Below are 21,923 nucleotides of genomic sequence, written 5' to 3' on the forward strand. Positions count from 1 at the left end.
GTAGCTCATTACGGCTACATGTTGCGGTATATTCAATTTACAACTACCCAAGATATTGGCTCATTAGAAACCACAACAGGACAAAGCTTTTCGCAGACGCCGGAGTCCTAGGTCAATTTGCTGAATCAGCCTCAGAAAAGAGAGGACCGGTTGGTCTCCCCGACCGATACTAAATTCTTTTTTCTTTTCTATTTATTTATTCTATATTAGTATTTCGTATTTGTTTTCTTTGCGTATACTAGTTCTAATACGCAATATATATAAAGTTGTATTTGATCTATTATATTACATTTGAGATAATATTATACAAAGACATTTTGTGCATACACATATATGAATAATATTATATTGCATCAACTCACCAAGTTCAACATTTTGGATCAACTATTCTGAACACGAGTCCTAACGGTTATGCAGATTTGATCTATCATTATGGAACTCTCCTGTTGGATTTACTACCTCGTATAGAAGAAATCCATTGAGTTGTTCTTGAATTGCCCTAATTTTTTCCATCTTGAGAAGTTCTTCCTTCATGTGCATAATCTATATCGTTAGCAAAGGCTATTATATCAGATCAATGGATCTGCACAATTAGAACTAATTTATTGTTAAGAAATTTGTATACATACTCTTAATTCGTGGTCAGATATATGCTTGGGATGTACAAAGCTATGGATGAACTCACATACGTAGTAGCCGCATAAATTATTCTCCGCATTCTATCTCAAACACTATATATGGCAAAAGAAGTTATAAAATATTTGTTGTGTTCAAGTAAGTGATACGAGATGTGTAAATTCAATACATACTGGGAATTTAGATTGGATATGAAGTTGTACCTTGAATTCACCTAAGTGTTGATGATGATGGAAGCGAGTCCGTGCTCTGTTAAGGATGTCTATGAGGTCGGTGGATTGATTTCTTGACCTCCTTAGAGAGTCCAGAATATAGACCATGCTTCGATCAACCACGATAACAAGGACTATCCAATGGAAGTTGTACATATATGCATAGTGAAAAGGTATTTAGTCTTATTTTTAACTGCTAGTTCAAAAAATAAAAAAAGATGGGAAACACACTCACTTGAAGTTGTATGGCAGAAGTATGTACTTCTTGTAATGTTGCTTGTCCAAGAAATTATATATATTTTTCAAGGTCCAATTTGATTTATCTCTTACATTTGCCTCGTTTATAACATCCGTGTTCATGAAGCCGACATCATACAATCCAATCCTCTGGCAAGCTTGAATCTCCATCCTGCATGATATAAAATAGAATAGAGGATCAGACATCGCACAATGACTAGACTGGGAAATTTGAAGTTAGAACAAATTAAACACTTACAGAACCCAGGAACTGATGAGTGATTTATCAAGTGCATCTTGATTGTAAAGGAAATAAAGTTACTCAAACGACACATTTATAATGGTATTACCACGGACTATTGCTAATCTCCAATCCGAACTTCTAGCATGAGTAAACCGGTGGCTGAAGCCTCCATGTACTCGTTGGTGCAAATTGTACATCTTTGTTGGAAGACGGTCCACTAACTACGGCCACACAAGGTCTTTCACTAAATCAAATTTCCATTTTCCAGCCCTTGGTTGCTTTGGCATGTGATCTTCCTCTCGAAGTTGAGCTGCGTTGAGATTTGTATCTTTGGCAAATAGAAGCAGGTTGTTATCAAACTTCGAAGCACCTGGAGCGGGGCAATCAATTGGTTGGATTGGGTTCCGAGCTGTGGAATACTTGACCCACTTTTCTTCTTCTTCTAAAAAACCTTTGTTATTGTGCGGTCGTAGTCAGATAGTGGCGGTTTCTTTGTCTTTTAATTTTTCTCCAATGCCATGCCTCTAATGAAAGTTTGAAATTTGACCTTATCAAGTGGTGGATCTTTCTCCACGGGAGGCTTTGGTGCAAAGTGAACTTTAACCTAAGCATCTACTACTACGTTGAGTTTCGCATCAGTCATATTATAAGGTTTCTTGGACTTTGGTTACTTCTCCTTTGGCTTCTTCTGCTTCTTCTTTGTAGGCACAGTAGGTGAAACTAAAGGCGTTTTTCGCCATGTGGCCTTGCTCATAACAGGGGAAGGTGGACTCATGCTAGGATCCTTGTCAGCTAGTGTAGACCGTGGACTCATGCTAGGATCCCTGTCAGCAAGTGGAGAGGGTGCCCTGGCAGATGGCATAGGTGATCTTGCCCTTGAGCCCCGAGGAGATGATCCCAAGGTCGGGGGATTCAGTTGCGGAATCCTTATGTAGTGCTTGGGCCATAGAATCCAACCGTGGATGGTTTCTCCTAGATTCTTTCTCCGTCACCTCCAGGTACCTCCAGTTCGAGGTCATCCCAACCATCGACGACTTGGTCCACCCAAACTTTAGCATAACCTCGAGCTGGAATCTCCACACCATGAATTGTTTAGCCTTGTGTCGGTTGTTCAGCCACACCATAAGCCGCCATGATGAGCTTGTTTTTCACAGGAGTAAGAAGCTCACAAGGGATCTTCCCAGTGATGTCATCCATGGGGTGGTGTTGGTTGTCCTCAACCATGTCAGAAGATCCTCCAGTTGGGGCTTCCATGGAAGCGATGCTGCTTCGACGCTGAGGGGGGCTTACGTCAACATTAGCCCCTGATGATGCAGCTGCTTGTTCACTGGCTTGTTTTCTAAGAGCTAGAGCTACACGCCGGTGGATTGCTTCCTCCATTCTTGCCTCTGTCAAAACTACATGTTCTTGTAACTCTCGCAGCTGTCATGCATGTAAAGCCTTACTTCTTTGGCGACTTCTGTAGGGATCAATGTGCTCATGAAAGGCAAACTTCTATGGAATTACTCCTTTGCCTTGGCAACGTCCAGGGTGTTCTGGATTACCTAGTGCCATAGTCAGCTCGTCCTTCTCTCAGTTAGGCACGAAAGATCCTTCAGTCGTTGCCTTTATTAACTCAACAATCCTCGTAGCCGCTTCTCTTAATTCTTGGCTGAACACAAATGATCCATCTTCGAGATTGAGCATGCCTCCATGAGCATAATACCAATGCTTTGCTTGCTCCAACCATTTGAGAGTCGCCAGTAATATTCCCTTAGCAATTATGTCATCTTCCATCCACTACCATTTGATCATCCCCGTCTTGTAACTTCCTGGCCCAAGATTATGAAAGTATTTCTTTTGACAAGCATTGTCGGTGTTGGTTTTAGTTGCCTTAGAGCTCTTTTGCAATTTCTTGAACTACACAAATGAATCCTAGTGATCTCTTAACTTCGGGTGCTTCGTGAAATCTGGTGTAAGGCCCTTCTTTATGTAGTCTTTGTTCAGGTTCTTATTGTACGTCTGAAAAGCAATTGCACCCTTCATAATGCTCCAATCTTTCACTTTTTTTCCATCTACACCTTCGAACATAAAGTTTTCTTTTATCTGCTCCCATATCATTTCCTTCTCTCACCTGGGGACCGTGCTTATGGGGATTGTGCTTGTGGGGACCACGCTCTCATCGATTTCAGAGCTTTTCCAATTCTAAAAGCTTATTGGGATGTTAACCCTAACAAGAAACCCAATTTGATCCACCAATTTAGTCTTAGCATTATCTGGAGCAGTTGGTTCACCCTTTTTTTTGTTAAGTTCCGTGATAATGATATGGCCCTCTAACTTCTTCTTCGAGCCTCGTTTCCATTTAGGCCTACTTGATCCAGATGGCTGAAAAACTAAAGAACTATTAATTCCTAATAATCTTGATAAGCGTATAATACTTGTTATACCTCACCTTGTTTCCCATCATTGCCTCACTCGGCAATTGGTTACCATCACCAAACATGTTGACGTAAATGACAGTCTGGCTGTAATCGACCTCTTCGTTCGGCTGATCATTCGTGTGACCATGAGCAATCAAGTCCATTAGGTATTCCTCGTCCAATTGGGCCTGCTCATACTATGATCGTGCCATTGTAACTAATATAATGTAAAAAAATTATTCTAAAATGAGTATAACTCATACAATTTTCAAACAATAAATAACTGAAAAAAGGAATGAAACACTTATACAATTTGTTACAATAAATGAATATAACAATATTTACTATGAATTACTAGTAAATGAAAACAAAAAAGAATGACTAAATAAAACTTATACATTTCGTAACAATAATTTACTACGGAGTTAATGACTAATATTTATACATTTTGTAACAATAATTGACTACAAAGAAGAACGGCTAAAACTTATACATTTAGTAAAAAAAATGACTAATACTTATACAATTTGTTAAAATAAATGATAATAAAAAAGAATGACTAATACTTATAGAATATGTTATAATTTATTGCGAATCAATGTTGTACATAGATCAAATTACAATTAATAGGCTTTTCCAACAATATTTCTATAATTTCTAGCTAATTCAATAATTTGATGCACATTTCTATAATTTCTTGAACTATAGCTCAATTTGTGGCATAATAAAAGAATTATTCTAAGTAGTAGGTAGTTTACAATATATAGCACTATTTATATATTTTCTACTTCCACTAATAAAACAATGCATGGCAATAATGTACATTAATTTCCTAGCACTATTTATAATTTTTTAATTTTCATAACACAATTTCTATATTCACCATTTCCATACTAATAATTTTAACATTTTTGTATAAATTCTAGCTATTTGAACAATTTTTCTATAATTTCTAGCTATTTTAAATTATTCGTAAATAAGTAGAATTAAAAAGAAATAGAAAGAAAACAAATGACGTCAGCACGGCCACAGGCTTACATCATCAGACAAGATGACGAGCACACAGCCGCGCGTGCTATCTCGGGTGGCCGATGGGGAGGAGTGCCGGTAGGGTACGGTACGTTCGCCGATGGGTTGTGGCTGCCGAGGCCGGCGGTGGCGCAACAAAGATGGCGCCGGGGCGGGACGGGGCGGCACGGTAGAGACTGCGGTGCTCGAGGCATGGACTGCGTCGGGTTTGGGGAGAAGGAGCGCGTCAGGGCGCGTCGGCATTGTGGGGAGGAGGCCGGCGGAGGGGCGTTGGCGTCAGGGAGGAGGAGGGCAGGCGGAGGGGTGGCGGCGTTGTGGCCGCTGGGGAGAGAGGAGCACCGATGGAGTGGGGGCGAGGCCCGACGACATCGCGGGAAGGAGGGCTGGCGCGCGAAGGGACGGTGTTGTTGCGGCCGTCGAGGAGGACACGGCTGGCGGAGAGAGGATCGGATAGCGTGGCGGCGGCGGTGTATGATGCGCATGTAAGAGCTATGGGTATTCGATACCTTCTAGATTGACTCTAGTACAAGTGGGAGATTGTTGGAGGTATGCCCTAGAGGCAATCATAGAGATGATGATATTCCATTTGTATCCATGATTTATATTGTGTTTCTTGAATATCCATTAAAGGCTACTTGAATTGATTTGCAATTATATGAATTGTATGTGAAACTCTTTACTTGTATGGTTATTCTAAAGTTATCCCTAGTCGGAGTTCATGTGAGGACACACATGAATATTAGACTAGTACATGTATTAGTTGATGACTATGTTTCACAAGTCATGGACATGGAGATGTCAAACTGATAATGTAGGCATATGTAGAGACATGTGCTAGAACTGACCCAACACGAGAAGTAGTTCTTTCTTTACACAACATGTACGCTTTGTCCTTAGACCTGACATTGTCTCATGTACTCAAGATGTGGATGGACTTACTTAGGGGCCATCAAACGCTACACCGTAACAGGGTAGTTAAAAGGTAGCTTTCGGGTTTGTCAGGAAGCATGCTGTGAGGCATGGTCAATCGAGATGGGATTTGCCCCTCTCTGATTGAGAGTGATATCTCTGAGCCCCTCGAGTGATCGGATCCAGAAATGTATGGCCATGCTACGTACGGTTAAGTTAACCTCAAAGGGATTCCGAATCACAGGATCAAGAAAGAGCGGTTGGCTTGAAGCTCGACCAAATATCGTGAGGCAAAGGGAATAGCATGTACGTGATGTTGTGACGGTTCGTCTGATATGATCTTCATGTGCGTATAGGAGTTGGCACGTCTTGCTAGAGGCCGCTACCGACTATTGGGCCGAGTAGGAGTACTTGGGCCATGTCTATACGTATCCGAACCCATAAGGTCACACACCTAAGGGGCTAGAAGCCTAATTCGGATATGATCCAAGTTGGACAAGGTTTAGAAGTACTAATGGGCTTAGGACCCAGAGGCCCGTCAGAAACCTCTATAAATAGAGGGGTGGGGCGCCCTAGGGTTTTACACCTTTTTGGTTGAAGCATAGCCGCCGCGTCTCCCACGCCATCATCCTGTTGCAACTCACGGACCTAGCAGTCCAGCTTGCGATGCTTCCTCCCTGCACGTATGGATACCTTGGAGGTGTTGCACCTGCAGCACTTGGACGAGCTGCCGACGAGCCACGACGAGCTGCCGACGAGCCACGACGAGCCAATGACGAGCCGCAGCACGAGGACGACCTTGCTGCACGTCGACGAGCTACTGAGGAGCTTCTCAATGTCGACATGATCGACTTCGCTGCCGCGACGCGATTCTACATCTTCCACACTAGTTTGTCGAGTGGTAATCTCGTGATCCATATACGGCAGTTTTCTTGATTTACACGGTAGAAAATTTTTATTTTGCGCTAGCGTAGCCTACCTTGTATCCCAACAAGAGGATGCCTGATGGACTGCGCTTGTAGAGCTCCTCCCCGATGACCACGAAGGCCTTCGCGTGTCTGGCGAGGTGGCGTGCCTCGGTGACCTCATTGGGGAGGGTGCCCCACAAAAGGTAGTTGAAGTATGGTGTGGTCCAGTTTGGCTCAAGCATCAGAACCTTATGGTCAGTAGGGGCTTGCCTATTCCCCGGAGTCGGCTCCAAGGTCGGAACTAGGCTGCCTGAGCCCAGTGGGAGGTCAGGTGTCTTGGCGAGCTTGATTAATGGCTCGTAGGCATCGTTGACGAAGACCTCCGGTGGGGCGTGCTCCAGGCTCGAGGTGAGCTTTGCTAGGAAGTCAACGATGAGGTTGTCGTGCCTAAGGATGTGGTGGAGCTCAAGGCCATCGAACTTTTCTTGAAGCTTCCACACCTCTTTGCTATAGAAAATCATCTCCTCTTCGCGGCAGGAGTCCTCCTTCATAACCTGATCGATGACTAGCTCCAAGTTTCCCCTGATGTAGAGGCAACGGGCGCCCAACTCGGAGGCGATCTTGAGGCCATGGATGAGGACCTCGTACTCTGGCACGTTGTTGGTGGCGAGAAAGTGGAGGCGGATCGTGTACTCGAGACAGTCCTCCTTTGTTGAGGTAAACACCACTCTAGCATCTACACCTACTACCATGAATGACCCATCAAAGTATATCATCTAGTACTCGTGACTGGTCGGGAGGGGCGGTGTCTGGGTTTTGGTCCACTCTATGATGAAATCAGCTAGGATCTGCAACTTAATCATGGTCCTCGGGATGTAGTCAATGTGGTAGCCCACGAGCTCTATTGCCCACTTGGCCACACCACCCGAGGCATCACGATTCTGGATGATCTCCTTGAGCGGCATCGATGTTACCACCATGATCAGGTGGCTCTCAAAGTAGTGAAGGAGCTTGCAATTGGTTGATGAAGTATACCGGCCTCTGCACCTTGGGGACGTGGCCGAGCTCTTCCCGCTCCACGATGAGGGCCGCGCTAACCACTGGGTGGTCTCGGCAATGTATAGCAGCAGATGCTCACTCAAGGTCGGTCAGGCCAAGGTCGGGAGCAAGGCTAGGAAGGCTTTTGAGTTTGTCAAAGGCCTCCTGCACCTCCTCATTACAATAGAACTGGTCGGATTTCTTCAGTAGCTTGTACAGGGGCGTGCCATGCTCCCTGAGCCACGAGATGAAGCGGCTTAGGGAGGCCAAGCACCACGTCAGCTTCTAGGCACCCTTGAGATTAGTGATTGGCCCCAAGTTCTTGATTGTCGCGATCTTCTCCAGGTTGGCTTCGATGCCATGCTCGGAGATGATGAATCCTAGGAGCTTGCCCTTGGGGACCCCAAAGACACACTTCTCCAGGTTGAGCTTCATGTTGTAGCAAAGAAGGCACTCAAATGTGTCCCTCAAGTTGGGGATGAGCAGCTTCATCTTGAGGGACATAACGATGATGTCATTGATGTATACCTCTATGGTGCTCTCGACCAGGTGTTCAAAGCAGCAGTGCATGCACCTTTATTATGTGGAGCCCACGTTCTTGAGTCCGAACGTCATCATGACATAGCAGTATGTGCCAAACGGGGTGATGAAAGAGGTCGTGAGCTGGTCAGACTCCTTCATCGCGATCTGGTGGTAGTCGAAGTAGGCGTCAAGGAAGCACAGGACTTCACATCGTGTGGTTGAGTCGACCACCTGATTAATGTTGGGCAAGGGATATAGCACCTTGGGGCATGCCTTTGGTCAGGCTCATGTAATCCACACATATGTGTCAAGAGCCGTTCTTCTTCTTCACCAGCATAGGGTTGGCCAGCCATTTGTGGTGGAAGACCTCCTTGACGAACCCGACTACTAGGATCCTAGCAATATCTTTGCCAATGGCCCTTCGCTTCTCGTTTTCAAAGCGGCTTAGACGTTGTTTGATAGGTTGGGCATCCAGCCTGATATCAAGGGCGTGCTCGGTGACCTCCCTCAGGATCCCCAACATGTTAGAGGGCTTCCATGCAAACATGTCCCAATTTTCACGTAGGAAGTTGACAAGGTCATCTTCCTATTTGGGGGACAGCACGGTGCTGATCCGCGCCACCTTGTTGGAGTCCTCGGGTTTGATCTGGACAGCCTTGGTGTCCTCCATGGGCTTGAAGGCCCTTGAGGTCGAGGCCTTGTTGGAGTCTAGGGCCATCTCCTGCATGATCTGCTGGATCTCAAAGAACTGGAGATAGTGGATGGTCTGTGTCGCCAGCTCACAGTTCTCCACATCGCAGAGAAGTGCGAACTCATGGTTTGTGCTGACTGTGATCATGCCATGGGGCCCGAGGACCTCGAGCTTGAGGTAGGTATAGTTCGGGATTGCCATGAACTTTGCGTAGCATGACCTCTCGAAGATTGCATGGTAGGATCCCACGAAATCCACTACCTCGAAGGTGAGGATCTCCATGTGGAATTTGGCCTATGTCTTGAACATGATGGGCATGTCAATCTGCCCTAGTGGGATTGCCTGTTTCCCTAGGATAACCCTAGGGAAGGGCACCCCATTCATTCAGAGCTCCAACCTCAGGATCTTCATATCATCCAAGGTGGCAATGTACATGATGTTGAGGTTGGAGCCCCAGTCCATAAGGACCAGGACAAGTGGGAATTGGTGATGATCGGGGCCACCGTGAGGGGGAGCCTCCCTGGTGCCCCGATGTGGTTGGGGTAGTCCATCCTATCAAAGATGATAGCCATGTCCGACCACTTTAGGTAGGTCGGAATGACAGGGTCAGCGCTTAATACCTACCTAGTCGAGATTTTTCTCTTATGACCCCCATAAAAGTTGGAGCCGCCAAAAATCATGATTCAGTCCTAGGGCTCGGGAAAGGCATCCTTCTCCCCAGCGTTGATGTTGGTGTACGGTGGCTAGCTCTCCTTGGCACCGACCTTGAGGTCACTCCTCAGGTAGCACTTCATGAGGTCGCAATCGTTATAGAGGTTCTTCGTGGGGTAGCTGTGGTTTGGGCACAGTCCCTCGAGCATCTTCTCAAAGTGGTCGGGGTGGGCTTGTCTCCCTTCTGCTGCTGGACGGTCGGCAGCCACCACAAGGTCGCCATCGTGGCGCTTCTTGTTCTTCTTCTTGTTGTTGTCATGGCGGAAGGGGTTGCCCTCTTCTCCGCCTCTGTGCTGGTGGTGCCTTCCCCTCCATTGAAGATCGCGACCACCGCTTCCTCCCCTGAGGCATGGTTGGTGGTGATGTCGAGTAGCTCCTTGGTGGAGCGGGGCTTGGCACACCCAAGCTTGTGGATGAATATCTTGCAGGTGGTCCCTAAGATGAATGCCTAGATCATGTCAGGGTCGACTACGTCGGGTAGCTCGTTGCGCTGTCGGGAGAAACGGCGGATGTACTCCCGGAGCATCTCCCTCGACTTCTACTTGCAGCTCTTGAGGTCCCAAGAGCTGATGGGTCGGGTGTATCTGTAACATCCCTAGTTTAAGTTAAACAATTTAAAGGTTAATTAAAGTGTATAAGCACTCAAATCACCACTAAACCTCAATTTGCCACTTGTAAATTTCAAATTTCAATTAAACTTTGAAAAGCACCATAAAAGGGCAAATTGAAGTCAAAATGGGCCAAACAAGAAACCAATATGAAAACAAGCAAATTTAGGTTGGAAAGGTAGAGAAACACCCCAAAATTCAAATTCCAACCTTTGAAAGCTTTTTGAAATTCATCAAGTGTTGAAAAGATGCCTCAAAAGGTACTAAAAAGAGGTAGAAGTGGAAAATCAGATTCACATAACAACTCAACTTTTGGCCAATATAAAAGTTGTAGAACACTTAAAAACAAACAATTTTTGTTATTTGCACATCATCTGATTTTTAGTGGAAGGCTTTCAAATTTTAAATCCAAAATAGACAAATTGGGGGAAATTTCAAACTAAGCCAGGTTCGGCATTCTACCAAAGTTTGCCCAGATTTATCTCAAAAACTAGCTAGATTTTGCACCATAGGCTTTTGAAAAAGTTGTAGAGTATAGTTTGGATAGCAACTTTTACATTTGGAGATTTTGATGTTTCAATTCAACATTTGGAGTTTTTCAGCCTCCAAGTCACTACCCTTGCACGCCACGCAGGCACCCATGTGCGTCGCAATCCGGGTGATCATGCACGGCGCGTTCCGGCGCGCCACATCGCGCCGCCCCGTTCGTGCAGCTCTGCCAGCCTATCACCGCCAACTATGGGACGGGATGTCCCCAAGGTCTCACCTAACCCGCGCCCGCGCAATCCCAACCTCCCGACGGTGCATCTTCGCCGGCTAGTGGCCTTCGCGTGCACCACATCCCCCTACAGACTGTCGCTACCACATCGCCGCCCGCCTTTGGCTCCACCGCCCAGCCACTCATCACCGGTGAAGCAACAACACAGGCGCGCCTCCCAACCACTCCTCGCACATGGCAAGATGGATTTTGCACGCCAAAATCCCAGCCGGCCACTCATCACTGCTCACCCACATGCGCGCACCACCGTGACCAATCCCCGTGAACCCTGCTTTCCTCCGCCAGTCATCGGCCACCTCCGTGCGCCCCTGGTGGACCCCAGCTGCGTTGACGCCCCTTAGCCCCTCCTCGCACCCTCCAGCGCCTATAAAAGGCACCCTTGCCCCTCACCGGCGCTTCCCCTACCGTTTTCCCACTCTGCTAGAAGCTCTGCTGCACCGCCAGTAGCGCTACTATGGAGCCCTCCCCTCTGGCTAGCCTCGCCACCTCCTAAGCCCCTCTAGCCTCCCAAGCCACCCCTCGACCCCCATAGCCCCCACCGGTGCCCAAGAAGAACTCCCTCCACCACGCCCAAAGCCTCACCGTGGACCGCCACCACCAAGCCTCCTCAGCCCACAAGCTCCTTAGCGCATCGACTCGCAGTAAGCTCCTGCCCACGCTCGAGCCCTTTCCCCGCCCTATTGCCATCGCTGCTCGCCGGAATCACGCCGACAAGCCGCCGGTCGAACCAAGGACCCAATTGCTTGGTCCCAACTCTTTCCAGGGTCTTAGATGCAAAGCATAGGGATCTCGTTGTGAGGATTCAAAAGATCCAGGGGCCCCTTCGCGAAACACTTTTCCCTTTTCTGTTTTAAAATAGATTAAAAAGGCTGAAAATTTGAAAATGTGTAGGAATTTGTAGAAAAAGGGTAAAAATGTGAAATTAATTTTGTTAAACTCCTCATGCTTAGTAATAACTAGGAAAAATACTTTTCTTCTGTAATATACATATTTTACCTTGCTTAAAATAAATGCATGTTGTTTATGTACTAATAGTTTCATGCTCTTTAGTTTCCATGCTCTTTAAATCCTGGAAAATTTATAGTAGCCTCTGTTAGTGTTGATAATTCTTCTATAACATTTGTGGAACCAGACTAATGATGAAGGTCTAGTTATAAATCTTTCTTCATGTTTTGCAATTTAATGTTGTTTGGTTTTTAGTAAATTTTGTAAAAGTCAAATGCATATCAAATTTTTATAGTAGATCACTTGAGAAAATAATGAAGCTTCTATAAAAAGTTCGGAACCATATTCTATCAAGTTCTTCCAGAAACAGTTATTGAAGTTTAATAACTAGATAATTGGTTAAAAACAAATGTTAAATAGGAAGGGTAGAATGGTAAATGCTAGTTTAAGTTTTTGAAAAATTAAAAAACAGGATAACTTTCCAGATGCATGTTGAGCAACCCTAAAATGACCCCACCATTTTTTGTGAAGTTTAAGCAGTTAGAACTTTTTATATGTACACAATCACCATCAAATCAAGCTCACGTTTTAAATCACAACGCGCGTTATTTTGCGACAAATCAAGGTTTAGTTCTTATCTAGGTGAATGTGGTCGAAATGGAATTTACACTTCTATAATAATACATAAAATGCATCCTGCATGTGAAAAGCATGAAAACTTGAACTGTTCCAGATGCATCTCGTGTAGAAGCAAATCTTGCCGACAGAACCTATGCAGCTGAGGAGGAGCCACTTGTAGAAGTGAACCAGATCAAGATTACGCAGGATCTCAGTCAAGCTTCAAACGACCTTCAGACTAACGAAGTACAGGAAGGCAAGCCCCGGAGCATGACCCTGAATTTAAAATTTATGCAATACTTGTGATACTTATATTTGTGCATCTAAGTTCATAGGAGTTGATTGAAACCTTAGCTGCATGAACTTAAGTAGCTATGTGTGAACACTAGTATGATAGGTTGAGTAGATGCAATGCTAAATAGGGACTCGGTAAAAGTCAAGTGATTTCCTTTCACTCGCGAGCCATAGGAGTTGCATGTTTACTTATGTTACAATCATAAGGATGACGGGTGGGGTGGGACAATTGGTTCTGAATTGGTGGAATTGCCCCATCTGTCGAAAAGAAAGCTGCTAAGGTTGAAATGTGTTTAGAGTTATGGTCAAGTGTTTGAAAGTACTAAACTCAAACCTAGTATGGGATACGTAAGCCTAGTACCTGATTGAACCGGGGCATGGCTTTATCCCCGCTCTCTCTAGAATGGAGTTCCCCTGATGCATCATGTCAGTACAAGTGCAGTCACGGTACGACAACATTCCGGGACCGTGGGGCCGTGTATCCAAGGGAAGTGGGCCCTGTCCATGTGCCTAGGGATTGATAGGTTCACCTTGCAAGGTTAAGGAACTCGATTCGAATCGTTTGCCTCTCACAGTTTGAGACTGCTTGACTGCATTTCTGCACTGAGTAAGAAGTGGAACAAAGGATGATGATTAATACTAATGCTTGATTAATTTTTCTTGTTTCACCATGTTTTCTTAGAATAAGTGCTTACCGAGAATGGATAATCAACTAGAATCTGATGCTAAAACTTGAAAGAAATGACTTACTCAACATGCTTTTGGAAAAACAAACCCCTCAGCCAAAAAACCTTGCATGTCTAGAAGTCGGTGGAGTAGATACCACCTGACAAGTAAGTCTTGTTGAGTATTAGTTTACTCAGCATTGCTTGTGGCTATGTTTTCAGGAAATGTTGATTTTGAGGAAATGGTTGCTACTTTGACTTGGCCGACCCAACTCCCTCTAGGTTGGATGGTTGAGTGGAACCCGTCCTCGGTCGGTGAGGAACGTGGTGATTGATATCATGGCAAGCTTCACCATGGTATCTTGTATCGACGTTAAACTATCGTTCTATTTCCGCTACTTGAGCTCTGAAAACTCTACTTCTATGCTTTTGAACTTTAGGCTTGTAATAACTTTTTGGGACCTGTAATAATTATCAGGATTGTAATAACTTTAGTATTGGATGATGAAATCGTCATCGTAGGTGCCTCCGGCCCCTCAGGCGTGCCGGTAGTCCTCCAGCTAGACACTGGGGTTTGTGTCCCTAGCTTATTTGCTGATGTTGGACGGGGTGCAAAACTGTTCGGCGAAGGGTGCAGAGCGTATCCTTCTCTTGAAGGCCTTTGGGCTCGGACCTTCTGGGTCAGGGAGTGTGAGCACTCGTAGTAGCGGTCACAACAGCCGTTGTGGTCGTCGCAATCACGGTGACACTCTCGGTCTAACTTTGCACGCTCGCGGCACCGCACCTGGATTGTGCGTCGCGTGTTGTGGGTGCCACCCAGGTGACTGTGTGCCGAGGCAGCAGTTCTTTGTGGCGCCAGCACCCCTTCTGCGGGCTGGCAAGCCCTCTGCCTACCACCAGCAGGAGCCATGGATGTTGTGGGAGCATGGAGGCTTGAGGAACGCCCGCGCTCCGTGTGCGGTGGCTGTTGCTGACCTCCTGCCTTCGCTAGAGGGAGCACTCCACTTGCTGGACTGCGCGGTCTTGAGCAGGCCTTTGAGCTCACGGTGAATGCGCAAGCCCTCGGGGTCCTATGGCTTGGGGATCGAGCGCAGGATCATCACAACGGTAGCCACGTTTTGGCTGGCACTGGGGAAGTGGTGGACACCATTTTCGTCATGCATGATTTGCTCATGTACGCAACGGGAGCGGTTGCGAGCCATCCCGCCCGCCTGCACTAGTTATCCAGCTCCACCGCCTCCGCGGCAAGGCGCTCCACCTTCTCACAAAGGTACACCTCCCGCTCTTCTGGCGTGCGGTGGTACTGCTACGGGTGCTAGCTATCTGGAGGGGTGTGCTCGGCGAGCTCCACCATGAAGCATTCCCTTCACAAATTGTCACGGTGGATGAGCTCCACCTCTGACAAAGAGCTGCTTGTGAAGTGAACTTCCATGAGGTCTTGGAAGGATACGGGTGCGTACTTTGCCGCTCCCACGAATGCGGGGTTTGGGGGGACGGGGTAGAGCCGGTGCTCGAGGTCCAGCTGGAAGAGTTGGGCGGTGTTCCAGAGGTCATACGGCAACTGGACCGTAGGGTCCCAGAACTCTCTCTCCGAGGGAAGTGGCCCGAGAGCTGCGTGAAGACATTGGCCAGCGCATCTCCATCGATGGGTAACGCGGCGGGATCGCCTCGGGGCGGCACCCTCTCCAGCTCAGGCTGGATGGGGAACCCCTCCTCGAGGAGGTCAAGGCTTCCAAAATGAAATGCCTGGGAGGGAAGGAAGCTGGGGACGGGCTGCAACTTTCCCCCAGCGTCGATGGCAAACTCAAGGCTCCCGAAGTGAATGGTGTCACCTAGGATGGCGCCGCCGCCAGAACTGACATCGAAGGAAGCCATCAAAAGCTAGTGAGGAATGTGCGACTCCCCCTACCTGGCACGCCAACTGTCGGTGTTTCTTACCGCCGACTAGTGATTGTGTGCCGCGCTCTCCTCACTTCCAATGGCTTGCATACAAGAGACAAGGAATTATATTGGTTCGGGAAGATCCCTACATCCAGTTTTGGTAGGAGTCGTGTTCCTTGGATCAAGTGCATTGGGCTTACAACAAGGTGCTTGCATGCAAGCATTCATGCGATGCGTGTGTGTGTCGATTCGAGAGAGAAAGAGAGAAGTTGCTCCCTTTATACAAGCCAAGGACCGGGTGACAGTTTGGAAGAAAGGAGGGGGTCTCCCGACCTCGGAGGCCGGAAGGCGTGGTTGGTCGACGAAAATGGCCCAAGCCAGCGGTGTGAAATCTTCCCATGGGGTGCCTTTGTCCGCTTCTCCTTGGTTGGTCCTGGTCATGTATGATGGGTACGGTAGCCTCTGTGCAGTATGGAGTGCTTACGCACAGTGTGGCCTGGGCTAGGGCATGCCTCCGTCCCATTCCATCAACCCCGTGGTGGTGAATTGGACGAATACTGTTGCTAACGTCCATACCTGGAACGAGTAGGTGAGCCTGGTCAGCGGTTGGGACGAAGCGTGCCGTCTGCCTCAGCTTTCCCTGACCTACTCGGTGCTCTCACGGCCTCTTGGATGTCGTGAGGTTCAATCCTAGGCCCACCCTGTGCGTCAGGCCCGTACTGTGCCTGTCGTGGCCACCTTACCCTAACCCTAGAGGGCCATTTTGGAGGAGTGAGTCATGATGACGTCTATTCACTCGCGTGCGCGTATGAGCCGCGTGGCTTTCCCCAGGTCACCCTAGCGCGGTCCGAATGGTGCAGCCTCACCCTTGGACCCCCCCGGTTAAAGGTCGGCACCTCTTGCTAGGTCGCGTCCCTACGTGGGGCGGTTAGGGGAGCCACGTCTCGCATTAAATGCGTTGAGTACGACTCGGTCACCTTTCGTCAAGGGGTAGGTGAGGCGCTTCGAGCTCCATGTGGGCTCCCACGTCGAGTCGGGCGGTATGGCGGGTCGCGGTCTTTAGTAGCCGACCAAGGGATGTTGGGAGATGAGCCGTAGTGTCTCGTGGGCCGCTTTAGGGTGTTTTTGTTGGGGTCGTGGGCCTCCTTTTGTATCCTTTAGGGATCGCACGTTCCTTTCCTGGGATATCCCTGGCATAGGATCCCTTCAAAAATACTTCCGAGATGAGTGCAAGGAGATGGTATATATGGTACTAGGTGGGTTCGTGCGGCATAGCACATGAATGGTTGATTTGTGCTATGCATACATAAAAGATGATTGAGTTTGGTTAAATCTATTTATGCTACTCGATCTTGTATAACTTCCGCGAACAATTTTATGCTGACAGACCCAAGAAACGCCGGCTCCCTTCTTCCAGCCGCGCTCGCAACATGCTTATATATTTTAACTAGCCAACGTGAGAAGCGCACCGTGTCGAGGGATTCTGACCACCGCGACATTCAAGGACGCGCGTCTGATGTACGCGGTCCCAAACAAGACCAACATATGTGTATATCCTCAACTTTTTATACATATAGATGATAGAGCTACTTAACTTTGCAGGCAGAAATGGATTAGGACTGGAATCAGGATAAGCAGCCAGGTACACGTCTCAGGATGATTCACAGAAGGAGATCTGGCGAAAAGCAATTCCAAGTGGTATAGTATTTCCTTTATCACCATTGATTGCAAAGCTAAAACGTCGCAGTCAGGAGTCGGGACACATTGCGTAATTGTGTTCACCGTTGAAAATAACCTTTCGTCCAACATGTTAGTATTAACCACATTTCGATCCCATATTAATATCAACATTAATACTAAGTTCAAATTTAGTACCTCCATACTAAAGCCATAAGAACTTTTAGTACCGATCATAACACAACCCGATATTAAAATGTCACTTTTAGTACCTAGTGGTGTTATGACCCGGTGCTAAAGGCTCTTCCATAGATTATTTTAAAAGGAAAATATATCTAACACTATCACCTATGCTGTGTAGATGAGATGGTAAGGAAACCTCGCACTAGGCTTGGGGTTTGTTCGAATCCCATGCAACGCACACGCATATATTCACACGCGAGCCTCCCGGCTGTTAAAGAAATTTTTTCTTTAGTTTTTTGGACGAAAGAGGGCAGCGCATGGTTGCAGTCTCCATATCATATGGTTATCGAGAACATCCACAGCACGTCGATATCACTAACATGGGCTTTCTAGCGATTTAGGTTCAGAACGATTTCCAATGAATATTTTGTAAAGTGGCATTCTGTTGACAATTGTTGTATGAACTAGGAGTCCCCTCCCACCTCCCTAAACAATTAGCTGTACAAAATAGAGAGGGAAATCATTTGTGACAAAAAAGTATTTTCTAAAAATATTTTTCTTGCACCAACAATAATATTCATTTCCATCCCTTGTGTGAATAATAGTTTTCTTTTACGTGACATGTCTCAAAGCTATAGATCCTAGCGAGGCTGAGGCGCATATGCTTGTGTGCGGCAAGATAAAAAATTAGTGATATGTTCTTTCTCTTCCTCCACACCTGCTAGGGACTGTTTGGATAACATGTTTTAGAGCTAAAACACCTGTAAATTACACCCCCTAACTTTTTTTCACGGTTAGCACATTAAAATTACCATCGTTTTGGTGCAATACCGTTGTAAAAAAATAACCTAGTGGAGAGGCCTGGAAAATAAAACAACTATCACAAGCTTCGTCCTGTCCGGCTGTTCCTCATCCCTGAGATTGGCTAGACCGCTGAGCTCACGTCGGCGGCGAGGACGAACCATCGACCAAATTCGCAATCGCCGCCGCCGCAATCGCCGTCCAAGCCTCGATCCGCTATCGTCGTCGCCTCCACCTACGATGCTTCTCCCTACGCCATCCCCTTTGTCCGTGCCTTCCATGGCGACATCGGGGGCTCATATAGTGATTGCATTGCAAGGGCGTCAGGCCTGCAGTCTCGTAGAGCATGTAATGGCGTCAGGCTCATATAGTGATTGCATCCGGGGACGCTGAAGCACTCGTCAATCATCACAAACAATGAGCCTCCTAGGAGCTCGGATCTGTAATTTCTTCAATTCCAAGTCCAATTTGATGCTCTAATCTAAATCCGGATAGCTTTTAGATCTTGGAAGAATTGGGATCAAATCGCGCACAGAAGGAAGTGCTAATGCAACGGATTGCAGGTTGCTTAATTCAGAATTTCTCTGCTCGGTTGCTAGCTGAGCTAATCTAGCGAGAGTTCAGTTGGGCGAGTTCTCTGATTTTGATTCTGATTGTTTTGATGTAGCTGCAGAATGTTTGAGCGCGGCATGGCCTCGGCCATCGGCCTCAATTCGCGTCGCCATGGCCTCAACAAACGACTGTATTGGATCTCAGGTGGCAGGCAGCTCGATTCCGGTGGCGATTACATCTGACGCAGGTGGACGACATCTTTAGCTTTTGTGACCCAGAGCTTAATTTTTTTTTTTATAAAGACCCAGAGCTTAATTTGGGCAGCAGCCGTTCAATACTGGTGCCTCCTCACCACATTTACCCAAATGATACTTTACGAGTCAAAAAAGTTCCGGTTGTAATCCTTGTGCACAGAATATTACAACCGAAAACTAATTACAGGTGTAAAATCTCACAAAGTACCCAAACAGGACCTAATAAATCAGTCGCCTGAAAAATCGTGGGATTTGCATGGGACCGGGAACACAACAAGGATCGACGGCGGGTTTTGGGAGAAGGATTAGTGATCATCTAACTTATAAGAGGTTCCACGGGCGGCGGGGCGGCCTAATGGTAGAACTTAGAAGCAGATATGGAAAATTTCCTGCGAACAATTTTATCCAATGATACTGGCTAGCTTCACATCTTAGGTGGATGCTATATATACACGCATAAAGAAAAAAAAAACACATATTTCTCTTCTGGCGTTACAAGGTTACATCATGCATCAATCCTGTCCATTTACTGTTGACCCAAACAAATATCTTCATTTTCCGTAAGGCCAATCAAGAAACGTGTGTATGGCTTTATGCACACGATTCAAGCAGCGTATGGACCGACCAAAGAAGCCATCAAATCAAACAACCTATCAAGCAGGGCAGCGGGCCATCCGGGCAGGAGGATGTCTTTTGTCCACCTCGCTCATTTAATCCGAAAGCTCAGCAGTTTTAAGTGTACGCTTGAAGCATCGTCACGAGATGATTACAAATAAAAAGGCTGGCGCCCATCCTGACCATACAAACTTTATTATTTTCCAGTAATAATAGACCATGTCCATGGAAAATCAACCGGCATGCCAGATGCATCTTCTTCTTTATGCAAAAACCTTTCTCTGCCAGGCAGCAGGCACTATATATACCATCCATCTCCCCTCGCCTTCTGCTTCAATCCTGAGCTTCTATTTCACCCGTGGCCGACACAAACGACGACGAGAAGCTTTGTTGCTTGTTCAATAGCCACGGCGTACACTTGGTGAGGCATATCACAATCACCATGGGCATCCTGGACCACTTCTCCGATCTCTGCAGCATCACGGAGACGAAGGAGGCCCTCAAGCTCCGGAAGAAGCGCCCGCTGCAGGTGAGTAAAGATTTGTGTTTCTCGATTTACTGATCTTGCAGAGTAACAGAGCTTTTGAGTTTCCTGATCCCCATTAATGAGCTGTTTGTTAAAAACTCCGCTGGGTATCGCGTCTGCAGACGGTAAACATCAAGGTGAAGATGGACTGCGAGGGGTGCGAGCGGCGGGTGAAGAGCGCTGTGAAGTCGATGCGGGGCGTGACGCGCGTGGTGGTGAACCCGAAGCAGAGCAAGTGCACGGTGACGGGGTACGTGGAGCCGGCCAAGGTGCTGGAGCGGGTGAAGAGCACGGGCAAGGCGGCGGAGATGTGGCCCTACGTGCCCTACACGATGACCACCTACCCCTACGTCGGCGGCGCCTACGACAAGAAGGCCCCTGCCGGCTTCGTCCGCAGCGCGCCGCAGGCCATGGCCGACCCCAGCGCGCCCGAGGTCAGGTACATGACCATGTTCAGCGACGAGAACGTCAACTCATGCACCATCATGTGATGATCCCCTGAGCCGCTGGCCGGTGATGGCGGCAGTGGCCATGGCCGTGTATGCGCTTGTATGCATGCTAGCTAGTTCAGAGTGCAAAAAGGAATTTGAGCATCTACGCTACTACCAATTTGCCTTTAATGAGTTTGTATATGTTAGGTGTATTATGTTTATGCACATGTGCTTTGTTTCAAAAAGGAGAAAAGCCAATAGAATGACGGCTAATTTTTTTGCTCTGTTTTGAAACGTACACGAGAAATTTCACTATTTCTGGTGTGAAGTTCATGCGTTCCAAACTGGCCTCATTTGTTTATCTGCGGCTAAGGAGAGCTGCAGCCTGCAGGTAGAGTGGCAGACGATACCCCTCCCACCTGGATGCCACTGCCATTTAAATTGAACAAAATTCTGAAAAAATCCCTTCCACATCCAGTATTATTCGGATATTAACAAACTCCCTAATCATAAATTTGAAATTGTCCAAGAGTCTTGTAATGTATTGGTAAGCTCCCCAGTTGAGACACTAAACAAAGTTCAAATTCGAGGCAGAGCGCCAACCTATAGCTATGGCACATGTGGTTGGTTTGGACACTCCTATCAGGGTAGTTGCAGTGTTCACCAACTGTCACACCCGGTTTTAAAATAAACCGAATGCTACCTATATTGACATCACAAGTGAATAACATTAACAGTGCGCGAGGATCGTCTCTTGATTTTTGCATCAACAACTACTTTTCCACCTGGGGTAGAGATCATATATGACCCTTTTGTGTGATAGAAACTCAACCCACACTTAGCACAAGTTTTAGTCCCGATGAAACTATGAGATGCTCCCGAATCCAACAGGATAAGGACGGGTTGGTTATGGAAAGAGAATGTACTCGTCATTACTGTGCGCCTTCCGGAAGTTCTGCAAGGTTGGTGAAGTTCAACCTGCCATGTTGAACCTGCACCTTTGGTTTCTTTCTCTTGTTGCCCATTGCATTACCCTGGCCAGGCCGTTGATTCTTGTTGCGGGGGTAGTCCTTGGAAAAGTGTCCCGTATTCCCGCAGGTGAAACAACGGTTTCCATTGGCAGGGCGCAGCAGCGGTGAAAGGGTAAGCCATGGTCCTTGCGGCTGGAATCCGGGGAAACGGGGTGTTGCCTGTGGTGGAGGTCGAGCAACCCATCTCCCAAGCTGCGCTGGCCTGCGAGGTGCTAAAGGGGGAACTATCCTGAACTTTTGAGTAGGCGGGCTAGGTGATAGCATTGGAGCCTTCCGCTTCATGTTGGCCTTGAGGGCCTTCATGCAATCCTCCTGGGAGATTGCTAGGTTCACTAGCTCATTGAAAGAATCCAATTTGATGGGATTCAGCCTTTCCTTGAGCTTAAGACTCAAGCCTCTGTGGAATCGGTCCCTCTTCTTTTCGTCGGAATTCGCGTGATAGCCTATGTAGCAACACAGATCATTGAAAACCTACGCGTATTGCAGGACATCACGGCTTCCCTGGGTAAGAGCTAGGAACTTATTGAG

At 47.0% G+C, this 21,923-nt stretch overlaps 2 protein-coding genes across 2 annotated transcripts; one reads left to right on the forward strand and one right to left on the reverse strand.

Annotated features, from left to right (window-relative positions):
- Nucleotides 1–8,720: 8,720 nt before the first annotated feature.
- LOC101778689 lies at nt 8,721–9,107 on the reverse strand. Its single transcript, XM_004971802.1, has one exon. The coding sequence runs from the start codon at nt 9,105–9,107 to the stop codon at nt 8,721–8,723; it is 387 nt and encodes a 128-aa protein (XP_004971859.1).
- A 10,618-nt stretch (nt 9,108–19,725) lies between these two features.
- LOC101756367 (heavy metal-associated isoprenylated plant protein 20) lies at nt 19,726–20,648 on the forward strand. Its single transcript, XM_004968759.3, has 2 exons — nt 19,726–19,936; nt 20,056–20,648. Exons 1-2 carry the CDS (start codon nt 19,850–19,852, stop codon nt 20,422–20,424), a joined length of 456 nt encoding a protein of 151 aa, XP_004968816.1. The 5' UTR covers nt 19,726–19,849; the 3' UTR covers nt 20,425–20,648.
- Nucleotides 20,649–21,923: the final 1,275 nt, after the last annotated feature.

The sequence above is a fragment of the Setaria italica genome, chromosome V (assembly GCF_000263155.2).
Source record: "Setaria italica strain Yugu1 chromosome V, Setaria_italica_v2.0, whole genome shotgun sequence".
In the NCBI taxonomy this organism is placed as follows: Eukaryota; Viridiplantae; Streptophyta; class Magnoliopsida; order Poales; family Poaceae; genus Setaria; species Setaria italica.